The sequence below is a fragment of the Salvelinus namaycush genome, chromosome 2, assembly GCF_016432855.1.
Source record: "Salvelinus namaycush isolate Seneca chromosome 2, SaNama_1.0, whole genome shotgun sequence".
In the NCBI taxonomy this organism is placed as follows: Eukaryota; Metazoa; Chordata; class Actinopteri; order Salmoniformes; family Salmonidae; genus Salvelinus; species Salvelinus namaycush.
The window spans coordinates 72,302,259-72,321,787 of NC_052308.1; the positions used below are offsets into that span (position 1 = coordinate 72,302,259).

Here is a 19,529-nt window from a genome sequence, read left to right on the forward strand (position 1 = left end):
GTGAAGTTTTAGAATTGCCATTCATAATTCAAATTGGAGAGGAGGCAGGCTGCTGTGATGTGTTAATCATCATGCGACCCATGTTAATACTATAGCGTAAGTGTTTCCCATTTGGATGATTTGACTGATTTGATTTGTCACAAATTCGGAGGGAAACAGAGTAGCCTAGCCCTTCTCACTCAGCTGCCTGCGGGTGGGTGAGGGCGGGCTTAGGGCTGACTGTCTGTCTGTCCCTCACTCCAATTGGATAAGGCCACACCGGCCCGGTGGCCAATCGGTGCCTCTTGTGGCGAGGTATAAATGAGGCTCTCGAGGTGGCCAGCGGCTCATTCAGACTTTCTGTGACATCCTACAGCTAGCAATATGAGCGGAAGAGGCAAAACCGGAGGCAAGGCCAGGGCGAAGGCAAAGACACGTTCATCCCGTGCCGGACTCCAGTTCCCCGTGGGCCGTGTGCACAGGCTGCTGCGCAAAGGCAACTACGCCGAGCGTGTGGGCGCTGGCGCACCAGTGTACCTGGCCGCAGTGCTCGAGTACCTGACTGCTGAGATCCTGGAGTTGGCCGGCAACGCTGCCCGTGACAACAAGAAGACCCGTATCATCCCCCGTCACCTGCAGCTGGCCGTGCGTAACGACGAGGAGCTGAACAAACTGCTTGGCGGCGTGACCATCGCTCAGGGTGGTGTGCTACCCAACATCCAGGCAGTGCTGCTCCCCAAGAAGACTGAGAAGGCCGTCAAAGCCAAGTAAAATCGCTACTGCGGCTGCCACTTGACTACTCAACCCCCAAAGGCTCTTTTAAGAGCCAACCACCTAGCTCAGCAAAAGCGCAAAGTGTCCTTTGATATGCCACATACACGGCACCGTATCAAGTGCCCACATGAGGCGTTGAATGAACAATAACACCTACTAGGCGGCTCTAAGTTTGCACGGTGACTATTATATTAATGCGCGTAAAGTGTCGGCCCTAACAAAAGAGCCAAGCGCGCGAGGGTGGGGGTTGCATTTTGGGGCGGCAGGGAGAGGCCCAGCCACCCGTCCAATGGGCGCCGGAGGAGGCCTCCGCAACGGGCCAATCAGAGTGGTGCGTAGATGGTGTCCAATCAGCAGACGCCGCTGCCGGCTTTATAAACTTCACATAGGCATTTGGAGGCTATACTCCGACTGTGAAAGAAGGAATCTAGCTAGCGCCATGGCCAGAACCAAGCAAACCGCTCGCAAATCCACCGGTGGTAAAGCACCCAGGAAGCAGCTCGCCACCAAGGCTGCGCGCAAGAGCGCCCCGGCCACCGGCGGCGTGAAGAAGCCTCACCGTTACAGGCCCGGCACCGTGGCTCTGCGAGAGATCCGTCGTTACCAGAAGTCCACTGAGCTGCTGATCCGCAAACTGCCCTTCCAGCGCCTGGTGAGAGAAATTGCCCAGGACTTCAAGACCGACCTGCGCTTCCAGAGTTCCGCCGTGATGGCCCTGCAGGAGGCTAGCGAGGCTTACCTGGTCGGCCTGTTCGAGGACACCAACCTGTGCGCCATCCACGCCAAGAGGGTGACCATCATGCCCAAGGACATCCAGCTGGCCCGTCGTATTCGCGGAGAGCGCGCTTAAACGATGACCTGATCTCCAAAATCCCCCAAAGGCTCTTTTAAGAGCCACCTCCATATTTCCGTCAAAAAGGCACAATTGTTCCATTTCCCACCATGTATGTGGTTCGATTCCAGGCTGTATCACAACCGGCCGTGATTGCAAATAAGCGCTGGTTCGAAAGAAAAGCGACGTATTGCAGCTGCGATATGATCTGCTAAAGAGAGCGTGATGTATGTCTAGAGTCAAAAGGTTTTGCAAAGGAGGGGAAAATACACTAGCAGTAATGACATAGGGCAAAGAGTGGCAAAATTGGTCACTACGTAGCTACGAAAAACAAAGCATGCCACCAGACTTTGATGAAAGTCCCGTATTGCAGTGCTGCTGAGAGACTCGTGCAGAGGGGAAAACTTTACCGTGGAGCACGGAGGCCATCTAGTGGTTGAACGCGGCTAGTGCCAACTTTATGAGCACATCGTAGTGGTATTTGATCTTCAGGCCAGCGTTTCCCAAACTCGGTCCTCGGGTCCCCAAGTGGTACGCGTGGTGCTTTTTCGAATCCAATATATAATGCAAGAGTGTGTCAATGACTTAGTGAAAATCCCCATTCCAAAAAATCAAAAACATGTGCACCCCATAACTCATGCGACTGACTAAGGTATTGCCCCAAAAATGACATCTCTGACTAATCCTATTGCATACCCATTGTTCCTCCTTTCTTGAGAGAAAAGCTATCGGGACAGCAGGAATGAGAAGATGTAATCATCAAGGGCTTGCAAAACAGCTGCAATGATTAGTCCTATTATTAGTTGACCAATTACAGAATTGCAATCACCAGCGCTGCATTGCTGCATAGACTTGATAAGGAAGTAAATGCCTCAGAAGTGCATAATATTCGATGATCATATGCATAGATTAGAAGTCGACTTCTGAAGTGAGATTTCTTTGTTTCGAATGTATGTCAATGTTGAGTGCACCGACGTAGCGCATACTTGAATGAGTCTATTTGTTATTTGGTTTTTGTGGTTGTTGGGCTGACACATCCTTTTTTACAGTGTAGCTAAATCACCTACGCGCAAGAAGATTTGCTCAGGAATCGAAACAAATGATAAGACCCAGTAAAGGCCCTAAATACAGGCTGCCAGTTAAATGCCGAAATCACACAGCTAAAGTGATGGGCCTATAAAGCACCCGGCGAATACAAAGAACGCTGGTCAAAAGAGGTGTGAAAACGACATAACCCGTTGAATGCAAAGGCATCAATCCAAAGGGATACTCTACTATAGTCAGACGCATGGCACAGGCAAAAAAGTGGAGGCGAACCTTTGGCCAAAACAGGAAGCAGACAGGACATCTCTGCGCATGCGTTGCTGTATTCAGCACTCACGAGACAGGTAATAGCGGAGCTCCGTGGTCGTGAAAAGGACATTTGCCCAGGCCTATTTCCCGTTGGAGTGATTTGTGACATGCTATAGGCACAGTTCAGTACAGCCCTCATCCAACATTGGTGACAGAATCGGCGACGTATTTTCCCCATACACTTTCCCTGGTCACTGCAACAAAACCTTTCTCGGGGTGCATTGGTGTAAGATGTAGTCCCGGAGAAAAAGTTGTCCTATAGGCTATATGATATAATGGCATGTGGACCTTTTGCTGCAAAAAAAGTGCACTAGGCTAGAGAGAAAAGTAGCAATCTGTTTTTAATAAAGCGGTACTATGTAACTTACCCTCATTTGACACTTGAGAAACATACATTCACATGACGTTGTGTTCCATATCTGCAGGAGACAAAGCAGCAGAAAATGTGCAAGTGAATCTGATTTAAGAGCAGTCAAATGAAGTCATAGTGACGTACAGTTACTTTTTCACCTAACCTATTCTGTGATTCATCTACAAATACACGCTTCACATTTCAAGACATGCGCTTAAACGATGACCTGATCTCCAAAATCCCCCAAAGGCTCTTTTAAGAGCCACCTCCATATTTCCGTCAAAAAGGCACACTTGTTCCATTTCCCACCATGTATGTTGTTGACTAACACGTCGCGTTCCCTGCTCTCGAGTCACTACAGACCGTGGTTCGATTCCAGGCTGTATCACAACCGGCCGTGATTGCAAATAAGAGTTGGTTCTTAACTGACGTGACTAGTTAAATAAAGGTGACATCGAAAGAAAAGCGACGTATTGCACGTTTGCCTTTGCGTAATTGTAGCTGCGATATGATCTGCTAAAGAGAGAGTGATGTGACCACATGTATGTATGTATGTATGTATGTATGCATGCCTAGAGTAGAAGAGTGAAAGGTTTTTACAAAGGAGGGGAAAATACACTTGCAGTAATGAGTGATAGTAATATCATAGGGCAAAGAGTCGCAAAAATGGTCACTACGTAGCTAACAAAAACATAGCATGCCAGCAGACTTTGAAAGTCCCGTATTGCAGTGCTGCTGAGAGACTCGTGCAGAGGGGAAAACTTTACAGTGGAGCACGGAGGCCATCTAGTGGTTAAACGCGGCTACTGCCAACTTTGAGCACATCGTAGTGGTATTTGATCTTCAGGTCAGCGTTTCCCAAACTCGGTCCTCGGGTCCCCAAGTGGTACGCGTGGTGCTTTTTCGAATCCAATAGCTGTTGGAATGTAACATGCAAGAGTGTGTCAATGACTTAGTGAAAATCCCCATTCCAAAAAATCAAAAACATGTGCACTCCATAACTCATGCGACTGACTAAGGTATTGAGGCAAAAATGATATCTCTGACTAATCCTATTACATACCCATTGTTCCTCCTTTTTTTAATTGAGAGAAAAGCTATCGGGACAGCAGGAATGAAAAGATGTAATCATCAAGGGCTTGCAAAACAGCTGTTACGAAACAGGACACAAGCAGCTGCAATGATTAGTCCTATTATTAGTTGACCAATTACAGAATTGCAATCACCAGCGCTGCATTGCTGCATAGACTTGATAAGGAAGTAAATGCCTCAGAAGTGCATAATATTCGATGATCCTATGCATTGATTAGAAGTCGACTTCTGAAGTGAGATTTAGACTTCGTGTGTTCTTTTGAGTGCACCGATGTAGACCATACTTGAATGAGTGTATTTGTTAGTTGGTTTTTGTGTTTGTTGGCCTGCCACTATCTACTAGGCTGCCACATCCTTTTTTTTTTTTTTTTACAGTGTAGCTAAATCACCTAGGCGAAAGAAGATTTGCTCAGGAATCGAAACCCCTTGACAGCTTCACCAAATGATGAGACACAGTAAAGGCCCTAAATACAGGCTGCCAGTTAAATGCAGAAATCACACAGCTAAAGTGATGGGCCTATAAAGCACCCGGCGAATACAAAGAACGTAGGTCAAAAGAGGTGGTAAAACGACATAACCCGTTGAATGCAAATGGATAATGTACTATAGCCAGACGCATGGCACAGGCTAAAAGTGGAGGCAAACCTTTGGCCAAATCAGGAAGCAGACAGGAAATCTCTGCGCATGCGTTGCTGTATTCAGCACGTTTGAATGGACAGACAGCGCGCCTCTGCTGCATCTTCACTCACGACACAGGTAATAGCGGAGCTCCGTGGTGCTGGAAAGGACAGCGCCTCTGGCCATTTGCCAAGGCCAATTTCCCGTTGGAGGGATGTGTGACATGCTATAGGCACAGTTCAGTACACCCCTCATCCAACAGACCCCCTCCTGTAATTGGTCACAGAATCATCCAGTTGATTCCGGCCACGTTTTTTCCCTGGTCACTGCAACAAAACCTTTGTCGGGGTGCATTGGTGTAAGATGTAGTCCTGGAGAAAAAGTTGTCCTATAGGCTATATGATATAATGGCATGTGGACCTTTTTTTGCAGCTGCTTACAGATAAAGAGTGCACTAGGCTAGAGAGAAAAGTAGCAATCCGTTTTTAATAAAGCGGTACTATGTAACTTACCCTCATTTGACAGTTGATAAACATACATCCACATGACGTTGTGTTCCAAATCTGCAGGAGACAAAGCAGCAGAACATGTGCAAGTGAATATGATTTAAGAGCAGTCAAATGAAGTCATAGTGACGTACAGTTACTTTTTCACCAAACCTATTCTGTGATTGATCTACAAATACACGCTTCACATTTCAAGACACGCTCTTCTAAAGTCATTGTTTTCCACAATGCAATGCTCACGTGACCTAGGAGAACATGTTCTATTTAATTTCTTCCAATCTATATTTGGAGGTGCTCTACATGAACATGTGTTTGAAACTTTTGGAACCTCTGCCTATTTGATGATCTGATGTAGTTAGTGTTTTTTTGGACCACATACTTGTGCAAATTGCATCAGGTTGAGGGATAAATGCTCTCTCTGTGTGCCATTGTCAGTAGCACTTCTGATCCAGCAGGTGGTGCAAAGATCCCTCTCTATGTGGCTTGAATGATGAGCAGACTGAATGAATTGAAAGGCAGTGTTGGCAACATGACTTCTGGTCAATGCCTCCCTATCTATATGTGTTGACCTATTCCTTTGAGCTCCTAAATGAAGCATAGGGTGTCAACATTGCATCTCGCCTGAATCATGTCTTCACTTCCTGTCTTGCAACGTGGTGAGGTGTGTGTTTATGTTAGAAATCACTGGGCACTTGATTAATGGAACACCAGTCACTTTCATCATGCGGAGCTCGTGTCATACGGATATACAGTATTCTATCGTTAGGTATGTTAGTCTATGCCGGTGTGACATTGCTGGTCCAGATATTGATGTATTGTCATTCCATCCCTTTTGTTAGATTTGGGTGTATTGTGTGGAATCCTGGGACATGGTTAGATCTTACTTGTTAGACATGACTGGGCTGTTGGAGCTACTAACACAAGCATTTCCCTACACCCGCAATAACAAGAGCTAAACATGTGTATGTGGCAAATAGATTTGGATTGAATGGGTAATTACAATAGATTGTATGTCGGTAGGACTTTTCCTCGGTGTGTGTGTGTGTGTGTCCCTTCCATTTCCCCTTGATGTCCCCGTCAGTTACGCTGCAGGCGACTTACATTTACATTTACATTTAAGTCATTTAGCAGACGCTCTTATCCAGAGCGACTTACAAATTGGTGCATTCACCTTATGAAATCCAGTGGAACAACCACTTTACAATAGTGCATCTAACTCTTTTAAGGGGGAGGGGTGGGGTTAGGAGGATTACTTTATCCTATCCTAGGTATTCCTTAAAGAGGTGGGGTTTCAGGTGTCTCCGGAAGGTGGTGATTGACTCCGCTGACCTGGCGTCGTGAGGGAGTTTGTTCCACCATTGGGGTGCCAGAGCAGCGAACAGTTTTGACTGGGCTGAGCGGGAACTGTACTTCCTCAGAGGTAGGGAGGCGAGCAGGCCAGAGGTGGATGAACGCAGTGCCCTTGTTTGGGTGTAGGGCCTGATCAGAGCCTGAAGGTACGGAGGTGCCGTTCCCCTCACACTTACTACACACTTACTCCCCTGACTTACTACCGATGTCACTGCGGTCCAAGTGAAACTCCTAGCCTATAGGGTGTGGTAACAGGCCCTGTGTTATTTGTAGTTGTACTCTACATGTGAAGTATCTGCACTGTTGATAATAGGGAAATGCAAGCAGTTGAAGGGAACAAGGGACAGAGTCTAACCTGCTGTTGAACACAAGGGCCCGAGCATGTCCGCGGATTGATACATTGATTAGTAGACAGACAGAGAGAGAGAGAAAGAGAGAGACTACCTATCTGCCTACCATCGGCAAAAAAAAGACACAGGACAAAACACACACTGTGTCCAAATAGGAGGCTCCAAATCCAACAAAAGCACTAATACAACATCACACACACACAGGGCAAGTAAGCAGGTATATCGTGTGCGTCCTGGACACATGACGAATACAAGTTGAAAGTTGGAGTACAACACTAGTCTGGCCAGGCCTCACAAGTGCATGTTTTAAGGTCCCAAAAGAGCTCTCCTTTAAAACACCAAGGACCACACAGGGACGCCAAACCATCTGATTCCCTTGCCAGACATCTCGGCTCATTACACAATCAATGGTGCTCGCAATCGGGATCACTTTTAGGCCATTTAGGAGACAAATAGCACAGGAAAAGCAGTGCGCGCAGCTCCAGCCGACATCGAACGGTGAGGTTTTGAGCGAGTCGCAACAAAATGCACGGGGCTTCTGCAGCCCATGACTTTATTCTGAACGGAGACAAGTCTGCTGCTGGCCGTTCGCTTTTGGGCCAAAAACACGGCTCCGTCGGTGACTTTTGGACCGATATTGGCGACCAGAAAACACAAGTGAAAGAGCATTTGGCCAGCCGGGAGAAGTCGAGCTGGGTGGCTTGAGTCTACATGGTTCTCATGTCGCGTTTAAGGCCAGCCCCCTGCACGGTGTGGAGCTTCAATAGCGCAGAGCAGCGTCTACAGCAAAGTACTCCTCCTCACAGACTACCGTAGTGTTGCAGTAAGTGTGTGTGTTTACCGGACCATGGCAGAAGTCGCACCAGCACCCGCCGCCGCCGCGCCGGCCAAGGCACCCAAGAAGAAGGCAGCGGCCAAGGCCAAAAAGCGGGACCCAGCGTAGGCGAGCTCATCGTCAAGGCGGTGTCCGCCTCCAAGGAGAGGAGCGGCGTGTCCCTGGCCGCGCTCAAGAAGAGTCTGGCTGCAGGTGGTACGACGTGGAGAAGAACAACTCCCGCGTCAAGATCGCCGTCAAGAGCCTCGTCACCAAGGGACCCTGGTCCAGACCAGGGCACAGGTGCCTCCGGCTCCTCAAGCTCAACAAGAAAGCCGTCGAGGCAAAGAAGCCCGCCAAGAAAGCCGCAGCCCCCAAAGCAAAGAAGGTGGCCGCCAAGAAGCCCGCCGCGGCGAAGAAGCCCAAGAAGGTAGCAGCCAAGAAGGCCGTCGCCGCAAAGAAGTCCCCCAAGAAGGCCAAGAAGCCGCTACACCCAAAAAGGTCGCCAAGAGCCCAAAGAAAGTGAAGAAGCCCGCCGCGCGGCCAAGAAGGCGGCCAAGAGCCCCAAAAAGGCTACCAAGGCAGCGAAGCCCAAAGCCGCAAGCCCAAGGCAGCCAAGGCAGGAAGGCAGCCCCCAAGAAGAAATAAACCTATTCCAAACGGTGTTCGACTCGACACATGTTGTTACCACAAAAGGCTTTTAAGAGCCACCCACTCTTCCCTAAAAGCGCATGTCATTCATGTTTTACTGTCGTGCAAAAGAAAGAAATGAGAACGAACGCACCACATTTTCCACTCTGGGTGTGTGCGCCCGGAGGAGAGATAGGGAGAGGTATAATAACAATAATAATAATCCGAGTGGCAAAAGCGTACAATTGTCACTCAAGAGTGCCGCACCAGCCAATGTTGTGAAGTTTTAGAATTGCATTAATAATCAAATTGGAGAGGAGGCAGGCTGCTGTGATGTGTTAATCATCATCGACCCATGTTAATACTATAGCGTAAGGTTTCCCATTTGGTGATTTGACTGATTTGATTTGTCACAAATTCGGAGGGAAACAGAGTAGCCTAGCCCTTCTCACTCAGCTGCCTGCGGGTGGGTGAGGGCGGGCTTAGGGCTGACTGTCTGTCTGTCCCTCACTCCAATTGGATAAGGCCACACCGGCCCGGTGGCCAATCGGTGCTCTTGTGGCGAGGTATAAAATGGCTCTCGAGGTGGCCAGCGGCTCATTCAGACTTTCTGTGACATCCTAAAGCTAGCAATATGAGCGGAAGAGGCAAAACCGAGGCAAGGCAGGGCGAAGGCAAAGACACGTTCATCCCGTGCCGGACTCCAGTTCCCCTGGGCCGTGTGCACAGGCTGCTGCGCAAAGGCAACTACGCCGAGCGTGTGGGCGCTGGCGCACCAGTGTACCTGGCCGCAGTGCTCGAGTACCTGACTGCTGAGATCCTGGAGTTGGCCGGCAACGCTGCCCGTGACAACAAGAAGACCCGTATCATCCCGTCACCTGCAGCTGGCTGTCGTAACGACGAGGAGCTGAACAAACTGTGGCGGCGTGACCATCGTCAGGGTGGTGTGCTACCCAACATCCAGGCAGTGCTGCTCCCCAAGAAGACTGAGAAGGCCGTCAAAGCCAAGTAAAATCGCTACTGCGGCTGCCACTTGACTACTCAACCCCCAAAGGCTCTTTTAAGAGCCAACCACCTAGCTCAGCAAAAGCGCAAAGTGTCTTTTTATATGCCACATACACGGCACCGTATCAAGTGCCCACATGAGGCGTTGAATGAACAATAACACACTACTAGGCGCTAAGTTTGCAGGTGACTATTATATTATTAATGCGCGTAAAGTGTCGGCCCTAACAAAAGAGCCAGACGCGCGAGGGTGGGGGTTGCATTTTGGGGCGGCAGGGAGAGGCCCAGCCCCCGTCCAATGGGCGCCGGAGGAGGCCTCCGCAACGGGCCAATCAGAGTGGTGCGTAGAAGGTGTCACTCAGCAGACGCCGCTGCCGGCTTTATAAACTTCACATAGGCATTTGGAGGCTATACTCGACTGTGAAAGAAGGAATCTAGCTAGCGCCATGGCCAGAACCAAGCAAACCGCTCGCAAATCCACCGGTGGTAAAGCACCCAGGAAGCAGCTCGCCACCAAGGCTGCGCGCAAGAGCGCCCCGGCCACCGGCGGCGTGAAGAAACCTCACCGTTACAGGCCCGGCACCGTGGCTCGCGAGAGATCCGTCGTTACCAGAAGTCCACTGACTGCTGATCCGAAACTGCCCTTCCAGCGCCTGGTGAGAGAAATGCCCAGGACTTCAAGACCGACCTGCGCTTCCAGAGTTCCGCCGTGATGGCCCTGCAGGAGTAGCGAGGCTTACCTGGTCGGCCTGTTCGAGGACACCAACCTGTGCGCCATCCACGCCAAGAGGTGACCATCATGCCCAAGGACATCCAGCTGGCCCGTCGTATTCGCGGAGAGCGCGCTTAAACGATGACCTGATCTCCAAAATCCCCCAAAGGCTCTTTAAGAGCACCTCCATATTTTCGTCAAAAAGGCACAATGTTCCATTTCCCACCATGTATGTGGTTCGATTCCAGGCTGTATCACACCGGCCGTGATGCAAATAAGCGCTGGTTCGAAAGAAAAGCGGACGTATTGCAGCTGCGATATGATCTGCTAAAGAGAGTGATGTATGTAGTCTAGAGTCAAAAGGTTTTCAAAAGGAGGGAAAATACAAGCAGTAATGACATAGGGCAAAGAGTGGCAAAATTGGTCATAACGTAGCTACGAAAAACAAGCATGCCACCAGACTTTGATGAAAGTCCCGTATTGCAGTGCTGCTGAGAGACTCGTGCAGAGGGGAAACTTTACCGTGGGACACGGAGGCCATCTAGTGGTTAACGCGGCAGTGCCAGCACATCGTAGTGGTATTTGATCTTCAGGCCAGCGTTTCCCAAACTCGGTCCTCGGGTCCCCAAGTGGTATGCTTTTTCGAATCCAATATAATGCAAGAGTGTGTCAATGACTTAGTGAAAATCCCCATTCCAAAAAAACAAAAACATGTGCACCCATAACTCATGCGACGACTAAGGTATGCCCAAAATGAATCTCTGACTAATCCTATTCATACCCATTGTTCTCCTTCTCTTCTGAGAGAAAAGCTATCGGGACAGCAGGAATGAAAGATGTAATCATCAGGGCTTGCAAAACAGCTGTTACGAAACAGGACACAGCAGCTGCAATGATTAGTCCTATTATTAGTTGACCAATTCAAATTGCAATCACCACGTGCTGCTGCATAGACTTATAAGGAAGTAAATGGCTCAGAAGTGCATAGATAGAAGTCGACTTCTGAAGTGTGAGATTTCTTTGTTTCGAATGTATGTCAATGTTGAGTGCACCGATGTAGGCATACTTGAATGAGTCTATTTGTTATGGTTTTTTGTGGATGTTGGCTGACACATCCTTTTTTACAGTGTAGCAAATCACCTACGCGCAAGAAGATTTGCTCCGGAATCGAAACAAATGATAAGACCCAGTAAAGGCCTAAATCACAGTTAAATGCCGAAATCCACAGCAAAGTGATGGCCTATAAAGCACCGGCGAATACAAAGAACGCGGTCAAAAGAGGTGTGAAAACGACATACCGTTGAATGCAAAGGCATCAATCCAAAGGGATAATCTACTATAGTCAGACGCATGGCACAGGCAAAAAGTGGAGGCGAACTGGCAAACAGGAAGCAGACAGGACATCTCTGCGCATGCGTTGCTGTATCAGCACTCACGAGACAGGTAATAGCGGAGCTCCGTGGTGCTGAAAAGGACATTTGCCACGGCCTATTTCCCGTTGGAGTGATTTGTGACATGCTATAGGCACAGTTCAGTACAGCCCTCATCCAACATTGGTTGACAGAATCGGCCACGATTTTCCCTACATTGACACTTGAGAAACATACATTCACATACGTTGTGTTCCATATCTGCAGGAGACAAAGCAGCAGAAAATGTGCAAGTGAATATGATTTAAGAGCAGTCAAACAGTGGACGTGACAGTTACTTTTTCCACCTAACCTATTCTGTGATTCATCTACAAATACACGCTTCACATTTCAAGACATGCGCTAAACGATGACTGATCTCCAAAATCCCCCAAAAGAGCCACCTCCATATTTCGTCAAAAAGGCACTTGTTCCATTTCCCACCATGTATGTTGTTGACTAACACGTCGCGTTCCCTGCTCTCGAGTCAATACAGACCGTGGTTCGATCCAGGCTGTATCACAACCGGCCGTGATTGCAAATAAGAGTTGGTTCTTAACTGACGTGACTAGTTAAATAAAGGTGACATCGAAAGAAAAGCGACGTATTGCACGTTTGCCTTTGCGTAATTGTAGCTGCGATATGATCTGCTAAAGAGAGAGGGATGTGACCACATGTATGTATGTATGTAGCCTAGAGTAGAAGAGTGAAAGGTTTTTACAAAGGAGGGGAAAATACACCTGCAGTAATGAGTGATAGTAATTCATAGGGAAAGAGTCGCAAAAATGGTCACTACGTAGCTAAAAAACATAGCATGCCAGCAGACTTTGAAAGTCCCGTATTGCAGTGCTGCTAGAGACTCGTGCAGAGGGGAAAACTTACCGTGGAGCACGGAGGCCATCTAGTGGTTAAACGCGGCTACTGCCAACTTTGAGCACATCGTAGTGGTATTTGATCTTAGGCAGCGTTTCCCAAACTCGCGCTCGGGTCCCAAGTGGTAGCTTTTTCGAATCCAATAGCTGTTGGAATGTAACATGCAGAGTGTGTCAATGACTTAGTGAAAATCCCCATTTCAAAAAAATCAAAACATGTGCACCCCATAACTCATGCGAGACCAAGGTATTGAGGCAAAAATGATATCTCTGACTAATCCTATTACTACCCATTGTTCCTCCTTTAATTGAGAGAAAAGCTATCGGGACAGCAGGAATGAAAAGATGTAATCATCAAGGGCTTGCAAAACAGCTGTTACGAAACAGGACACAAGCAGCTGCAATGATTAGTCTATTATTAATTGACCAATTACAGAATTGCAATCACCAGCGCTGCATTGCTGCATGACTTGATAGGAAGTAAATGCCTCAGAAGTGCATAATATTCGATGATCTATGCATTGATTAGAAGTCGACTTCTGAAGTGAGATTTAGTCTTCGTGTGTTCTTTTGAGTGCACGATGTAGACCTACTTGAATGATGTATTTGTTAGTTGGTTTTTGTGTTTGTTGGCTGCCACTATCTACTAGGCTCCACATCCTTTTGGGGGGGGACTGCAGTGGGTTGAATCCTACTAAATCAGTGTTTTCCAACTCCAGGGGTAGAGTAGCCTACCAGTAGGCATTTTTGTTGTAGCCCTGGAGAGGCACAGCTGATTCAACTACTGTGGAACATAGAGTACTAGTCGATTACCCAGTTGTCACTGTTTGGCCTCGCGTTCAACATATTTGACTTGCTTTCATTTCTTCTTGGCAGAACCCCTATCGCTCCTCCCTCGGTCCCTAGAACGAGCGCCGATCCCTTTGCAACAGAGGCCAGGCAAAAGCGCGCGCTTTCTGTGCCACTGGCTTCAATCAGGTCCACCAACTGCAGATAATAAGAGCACACGACGCACAGCGGACGTCACTTATTCACTTGAACTCCACTAGCGAACACATCATGTCTGGAAGAGGCAAAGGCGGCAAGGGACTCGGAAAGGGAGGCGCCAAGCGTCATCGCAAGGTTCTCCGCGATAACATCCAAGGAATCACCAAGCCCGCTATCCGCCGTCTGGCTCGCCGTGGCGGCGTGAAGCGTATCTCCGGCCTGATCTACGAGGAGACCCGCGGTGTCCTGAAGGTGTTCCTGGAGAACGTGATCCGTGACGCCGTCACCTACACCGAGCACGCCAAGAGGAAGACCGTAACGGCCATGGACGTGGTCTACGCTCTGAAACGCCAGGGACGCACCCTGTACGGTTTCGGCGGTTAAACGCACTCTTTTCTGAACGTCTACATCCCGACTTGAACCCAAAAGGCTCTTTTAAGAGCCACCCACATCCGCTTCAAAAGGCCCAATTCCATAGTTCTAGGAAAGCATGAGCCACTCTTGAGTGGACAGGGAGTGTTGATGACAGGACTCTTATGTTCAGTGCATGCTTTGCGCAATTGTGACAGTGTAGAAACAGTCGTATTTCGACCGCACCCAACCTTTTATTTATTTATTTGACCTTTATTTAACTAGGCAAGTCAGTTAAGAACAAAATCTTATTTTCAATGACGGCATAGGAACAGTGGGTTAACTGCCTGTTCAGGGGCAGAAGGACAGATTCAGAAGCGAAAGCCCTACTAAGTCCAAAAAGGGGGTGCAAAGGTTGTAGGATATGCATTTACCCCCCCCCCCCCCTTTTGAAACACACATTTTCCCCACCAGTAAAAAAAAACATAGGCTATGGAATTGGGGGAGGTAGGGCGCACAGGTCTTTGTTTAGGCGAGGCCGCCTCTGAGTGGAAGGCTATTATGCGCGCTCGGCTCCACTGGGCAAATGAAAGCAGGGGCGCCTATGAGAAAGCAGGGGTGTGTCCACGGCCGCCGAATTTGCTTAGCTTCCTCTTCATAAGAGGGGAAAGCGCGGTCCAGCCCCTCATTCGAAGCATCAGCATCATGCCCGAGCCAGCAAAGTCCGCGCCCAAGAAGGGCTCCAAGAAAGCCGTCACCAAGACCGCAGGGAAAGGCGGCAAGAAGCGCCGAAAGTCGAGGAAGGAGAGCTACGCAATTTACGTGTACAAAGTGCTGAAGCAGGTCCACCCCGACACCGGCATCTCCTCCAAGGCCATGGGAATCATGAACTCGTTCGTGAACGACATCTTCGAGCGTATCGCCGGAGAGTCCTCTCGCCTGGCCCACTACAACAAGCGTTCCACCATCACCTCCAGGGAGATCCAGACCGCGGTGCGCCTGCTGCTCCCCGGAGAGCTGGCCAAGCACGCTGTGTCCGAGGGCACCAAGGCCGTGACCAAATACACCAGCTCCAAGTAAACAGCCCATTTGGAGTGCTGTACTAACCCAAAGGCTCTTTTAAGAGCCACCCACCCCGTCAGTGAAAAAGGCAAATCCATCACTAATGAATGTGGAGCTAGGCTGTGTGATGTGTGTCTGGAGAACATGCCTAACAGGGTAGGGGAAAGTAGTTATTGTGGAATAAGTCTATGCCAGAAAATATTTTTTAGAAATGCAACTAGAATGAAAAGATGATTGTGCACATGCCAGTAGAACACAGGGAGTGGGGGGGATTCCACTAGTGCTCCAAGGAATAGAGTGGGGTGGGGACACTACAAATATTGATCTATACAGCCCTTGTTCCACTCACTCACTGGCTCACATGCACTAGCTACAGAGAGAGAGAGAGAGAGACACACACTCTACTCTCTAGGCCTATATCAGGCCCACATGGGGCGCCAGCCTCCATAGCGCCGGCCGGCCTGCCAGACACCAAGACCCACAGACACAAAGACCGGCACCAGTCGAGTCACGCTGCGGAGTCAAGCGAGGAAGGAATGCGAGAAGTGCACAAACCTATGCCGGTTTCGACAAAAGGTGAGCTTCTCTCCACCTATGTAGTGATTCCACCTAATTCCCCTACTGACCTGAGGCAACAGAACTCTTTTTGCCACACCTTATCTGTATTAAATGTGAAAATATGTGCTGGGTTTTGATACTCACCTGTACATATGACTTAATCCCCATTCTTGACTTTTCATACAGGTGGAACCACTTCTGAGCTAGACCAAACTCCAACGTGACCTCTACTAGACTACATAGCCTTCTGGCCTGTGCTTTTCATTATTATATTGTTTCTCCTCCTATATCTCCCTTGGTTTAGTTTACCTTTTAACCAACTCCTACCCAATACACTTATAACTCAACTCTAAAGCACAAAACCATTTCACCTGCATTTGCTATTTCTCCCCCTCTAATCATGGCCTCTTTTTGATGTGAGACACCAGGTGGGTGTCATTAATTAATCAGGTAGAGCTAAATATCAGTTGCTCCCTAAACTCTTAAGTTAACCATTTAATACACCTGGCATATATTTACTCATACTAGTTATTTTTTTATGTTTGGGTGAGTTGGAACTTACTTTTTAATTATTAAACACTTAATGTTTGACCTTTTCCCCCATGTACTAGCGCTAATGTTTGGTTGACATCTAAGCCTAACCTACAAACTGTCATTATACTAGACCAAATGCCTTCATCTCCCCTTGTCTGTTCAAGGTTACCTTTATGCTTCAGAAAGTATTTTAACAACTCTAGACTACTACTAAACTAGGAATCAATACCATCCAATATTATTGGGACATCTATACCCCATTGACGTTTCCCTTTTCTAATGCTTTACAGTAAGAGTAGGGAGATGCCAGGGATGGAAGACTTTACTAACCTTAGCCTAATCTGGCTTCAATCTCTTGAAATATTTCCACATCAGTAAAAACCACCACCTAAAATGTGTTCTCACCATAAAACCCTAATAAAACATTCTCCTAATTATCCTACCTGGGGAACATAACAAATGCTTAGATAATATTACACAAACACACATGGACTTTCCTATCACATTGGATGAAGTCCTTTTTCTATTTACACACCATCCCATTAGCACCTTTTCTCTACAGGATTAACCTACCACTTCACAGTCATTACCTCCACATGGTGAACAATCAATCAATCAATCAATTTTATTTTATATAGCCCTTCGTACATCAGCTAATATCTCGAAGTGTTGTACAGAAACCCAGCCTAAAACCCCAAACAGCTAGTAATGCAGGTGTAGAACACCTGCCTGCAACAGTTGTCTGTTTTGGTTGCAAGTCTATTTCCTCATGACTCTTCGTGAGAGTAGTCTTTTGGACCTGAACATTAGTTCAAATGTATCTGTGACAATTGAATGCATTGTAACCTTTCAGGTACAAACCTGTCCTTCATTTAGGACAACACCTGAAAAACTCATTCATATCCCATTATTTCTAACCTAAGCTGAATGGAGAAAACACCTCATAGTGGCGGAACAAACATTTACCCTACCTGTGTAAATGCCACTCTACAGTGCAAAGGGTTGAAGGCTGCAGTTAAGATTTAGCCTTCACTTTTACACTCCAATCAGTGAATAACTGATAGCATCCCTTTTCAGCCAACCAAATTATCCTTTCTCATCAATTCACATAACTACACACAATGATGTGAACGCCCGCAAGTCATTTGCCAGAAACACCTGGACGTCACTTCACAAGTGCACTTCCTAATAAAATGCCTCCTCAACTACCAGCACACTTCACTGGGTAGCTTTATCGCAGTATGGTAAGTTATACGCTTTCGACATAGCATTAACCAACTGTGACCTTTCATGTGCTTTCCGATATTACGTCATATTACGTCATATAAACCTGACATGGCTTGCCTTCAAGCAGCCTGACCTGTAACTCCTTGATATAATGGCCTTTTGAACACAGTTGACTAACTAATGTATGTAATACACTTCAGCAACTAAAATATGATTGATATTGACTGCATAAACATTCATTTATCCTTCATGTAGTATATTGACACTAGCATGTGACTGATTTAGGGTAACACTCCACTTGCCACACCAAAGCCTCATGTCAACCTCTTGTACCCACATATCATTTGTTAGGCTGTTTGAAGACTGTTAAAGTTCCTCGTTGGCATGGTCTGTATTATGACCTAGCATAAACAAATGTATACTTCAAATGACATTGATACACATTTTAGCATAACTTGCCATTCCAACACATATTTTTAGGTTCACATTTACAGTCTGTCAACTTCACTATGAGCTGCTTACCCATTTCTCTATTTGATCAGAGCTATGCCTTGGATTTAATATACTTCTTCCCACCAAATAAATAGACTTGGTAGTTGCACTTAAACCTGAATGAGTAACCACGCTTTATGACAGCAGTTACCTGCAGTCCATTAATAACTAGGGCAATATTACCTTCACCTTAACCACAAGTGCTTGCGTATTACGCTTCCTCATCACTATCTTGCTAAACAGTATATTACTACTTTTTTCAGATTGCTCAGGCAAAATCTTTGAAACTGTAGGCTATTTTTTAGAAACTCTACACACTCACAACAAAACCTTACACCAAACCAGCAAAACATTAGACAGCTCTTGCTAAAACAATCTTTTCTTGACAAACTTTTGCTTCAATACACTAAACACAAACCATCATTTGAATAAGCACACGAAGCACCAGCTACACACATAGTATACATTTAAAACACAGGTTTCCCTGTGTGCAGGGCATAGCCATTTCAAAGGAAGCTTTGTAATACATGTACCAAACCAAAATAAACACAGTTATCAAAATTTGTAAAGTATGGATGTGTATTCCAAACATAACACACTCAATACCAATAATGTCCTGAGTGTTTTAACAATCCTAAAACAACACCAGCAATAGGAGAAAACAAAAACATCCACATCACATGCCATGTTGTCTTGAGCGAGCCAGCGTGGAAAGGATCACCTGGAGCACCGTATCCAGCCCTGGCATCAGCCCTGGCATCAGCCCTGGCATCAGCCCTGGCATGACCCCTGATCGATGTCTCCACAAGCCTCCTCTATTGCCTGTAGAAGGGGTATGCGTTGGTGGGGCTGTCAATCATACACCTTCCAACGCCATGCAGAGAAGATTTCTTAATTACCCATTGTATGGCTTTAGGATTGCATGATGGTGAACGATGAAATATTGAATAATAGCCGCACACATTGTTATGTTGCCACCCTGTTGTCGCGGCACATTGATGATGGCATGGGGTCAGATTAAGTTTCTGCCACGGCCCCTTGTTTTTGAAATGTCCAAACCTGCCTTGTAAACATATATTAGCTCATGACCCTCTGCTTCTAGCTCCATGACTCTCTGAAAGAGACAAAACTAAACAATGTAGCACAGCAGTGAAAAACAGGGATCAGTCAATATGACGTAGCACCATACTCTTCCAGATCTAGTAACAATTATAGGATAGTATGGCTTACCTGCACAAATTAATATCTCTGTTGTTTTACACTGAGTTTCTTTCAAAGGGGACTCTGCACAGCTGTTTCATCTTAATTCGATTGCCTTTCAGTAGACAAGACAGTGCAGAGAAACTCACTCTGTTGACGGTTTAGAATATGGTGTTATCTGCCATTAGATGATCCTGCAATTCTGAATCTGATGCAGTTATTTGAAATGACCATATTTACAATGTGTGTCTCCTGTTCCATGGTGAACAGTGAACCTCTGTCACTCAAACCTTTCAGTATCTGGTGGAAGATCCTTCTCATTGTGAAAGTACAGCACATATTACTGGACCAGTAAGACTACAGCACTTAGTTACTTACCGGTTGTCATTTATAAATATCCAGATGATACCTGTAAACCAATTGCCCCGCCCCTCTCATGCTCATTCCATGGTTGACAACATGGTCAACCA

General features: G+C 47.0%; 2 protein-coding genes and 3 pseudogenes across 2 annotated transcripts; all 5 read left to right on the forward strand.

Moving 5' to 3' along the window:
* The first annotated feature begins 363 nt into the window (after nucleotides 1-363).
* Nucleotides 364-768, forward strand: LOC120017881 (histone H2A). The gene has a single exon (XM_038960839.1). The coding sequence runs from the start codon at nucleotides 364-366 to the stop codon at nucleotides 748-750; it is 387 nt and encodes a 128-aa protein (XP_038816767.1). The 3' UTR covers nucleotides 751-768.
* A 7,285-nt stretch (nucleotides 769-8,053) lies between these two features.
* LOC120017862 lies at nucleotides 8,054-8,668 on the forward strand (annotated as a pseudogene).
* Nucleotides 8,669-9,284: 616 nt separating this feature from the next.
* Nucleotides 9,285-9,662, forward strand: LOC120017891 (annotated as a pseudogene).
* Nucleotides 9,663-10,087: 425 nt separating this feature from the next.
* LOC120017873 lies at nucleotides 10,088-10,505 on the forward strand (annotated as a pseudogene).
* Nucleotides 10,506-14,691: 4,186 nt separating this feature from the next.
* Nucleotides 14,692-15,066, forward strand: LOC120017911 (histone H2B). Its single transcript, XM_038960872.1, has one exon. The coding sequence runs from the start codon at nucleotides 14,692-14,694 to the stop codon at nucleotides 15,064-15,066; it is 375 nt and encodes a 124-aa protein (XP_038816800.1).
* Nucleotides 15,067-19,529: the final 4,463 nt, after the last annotated feature.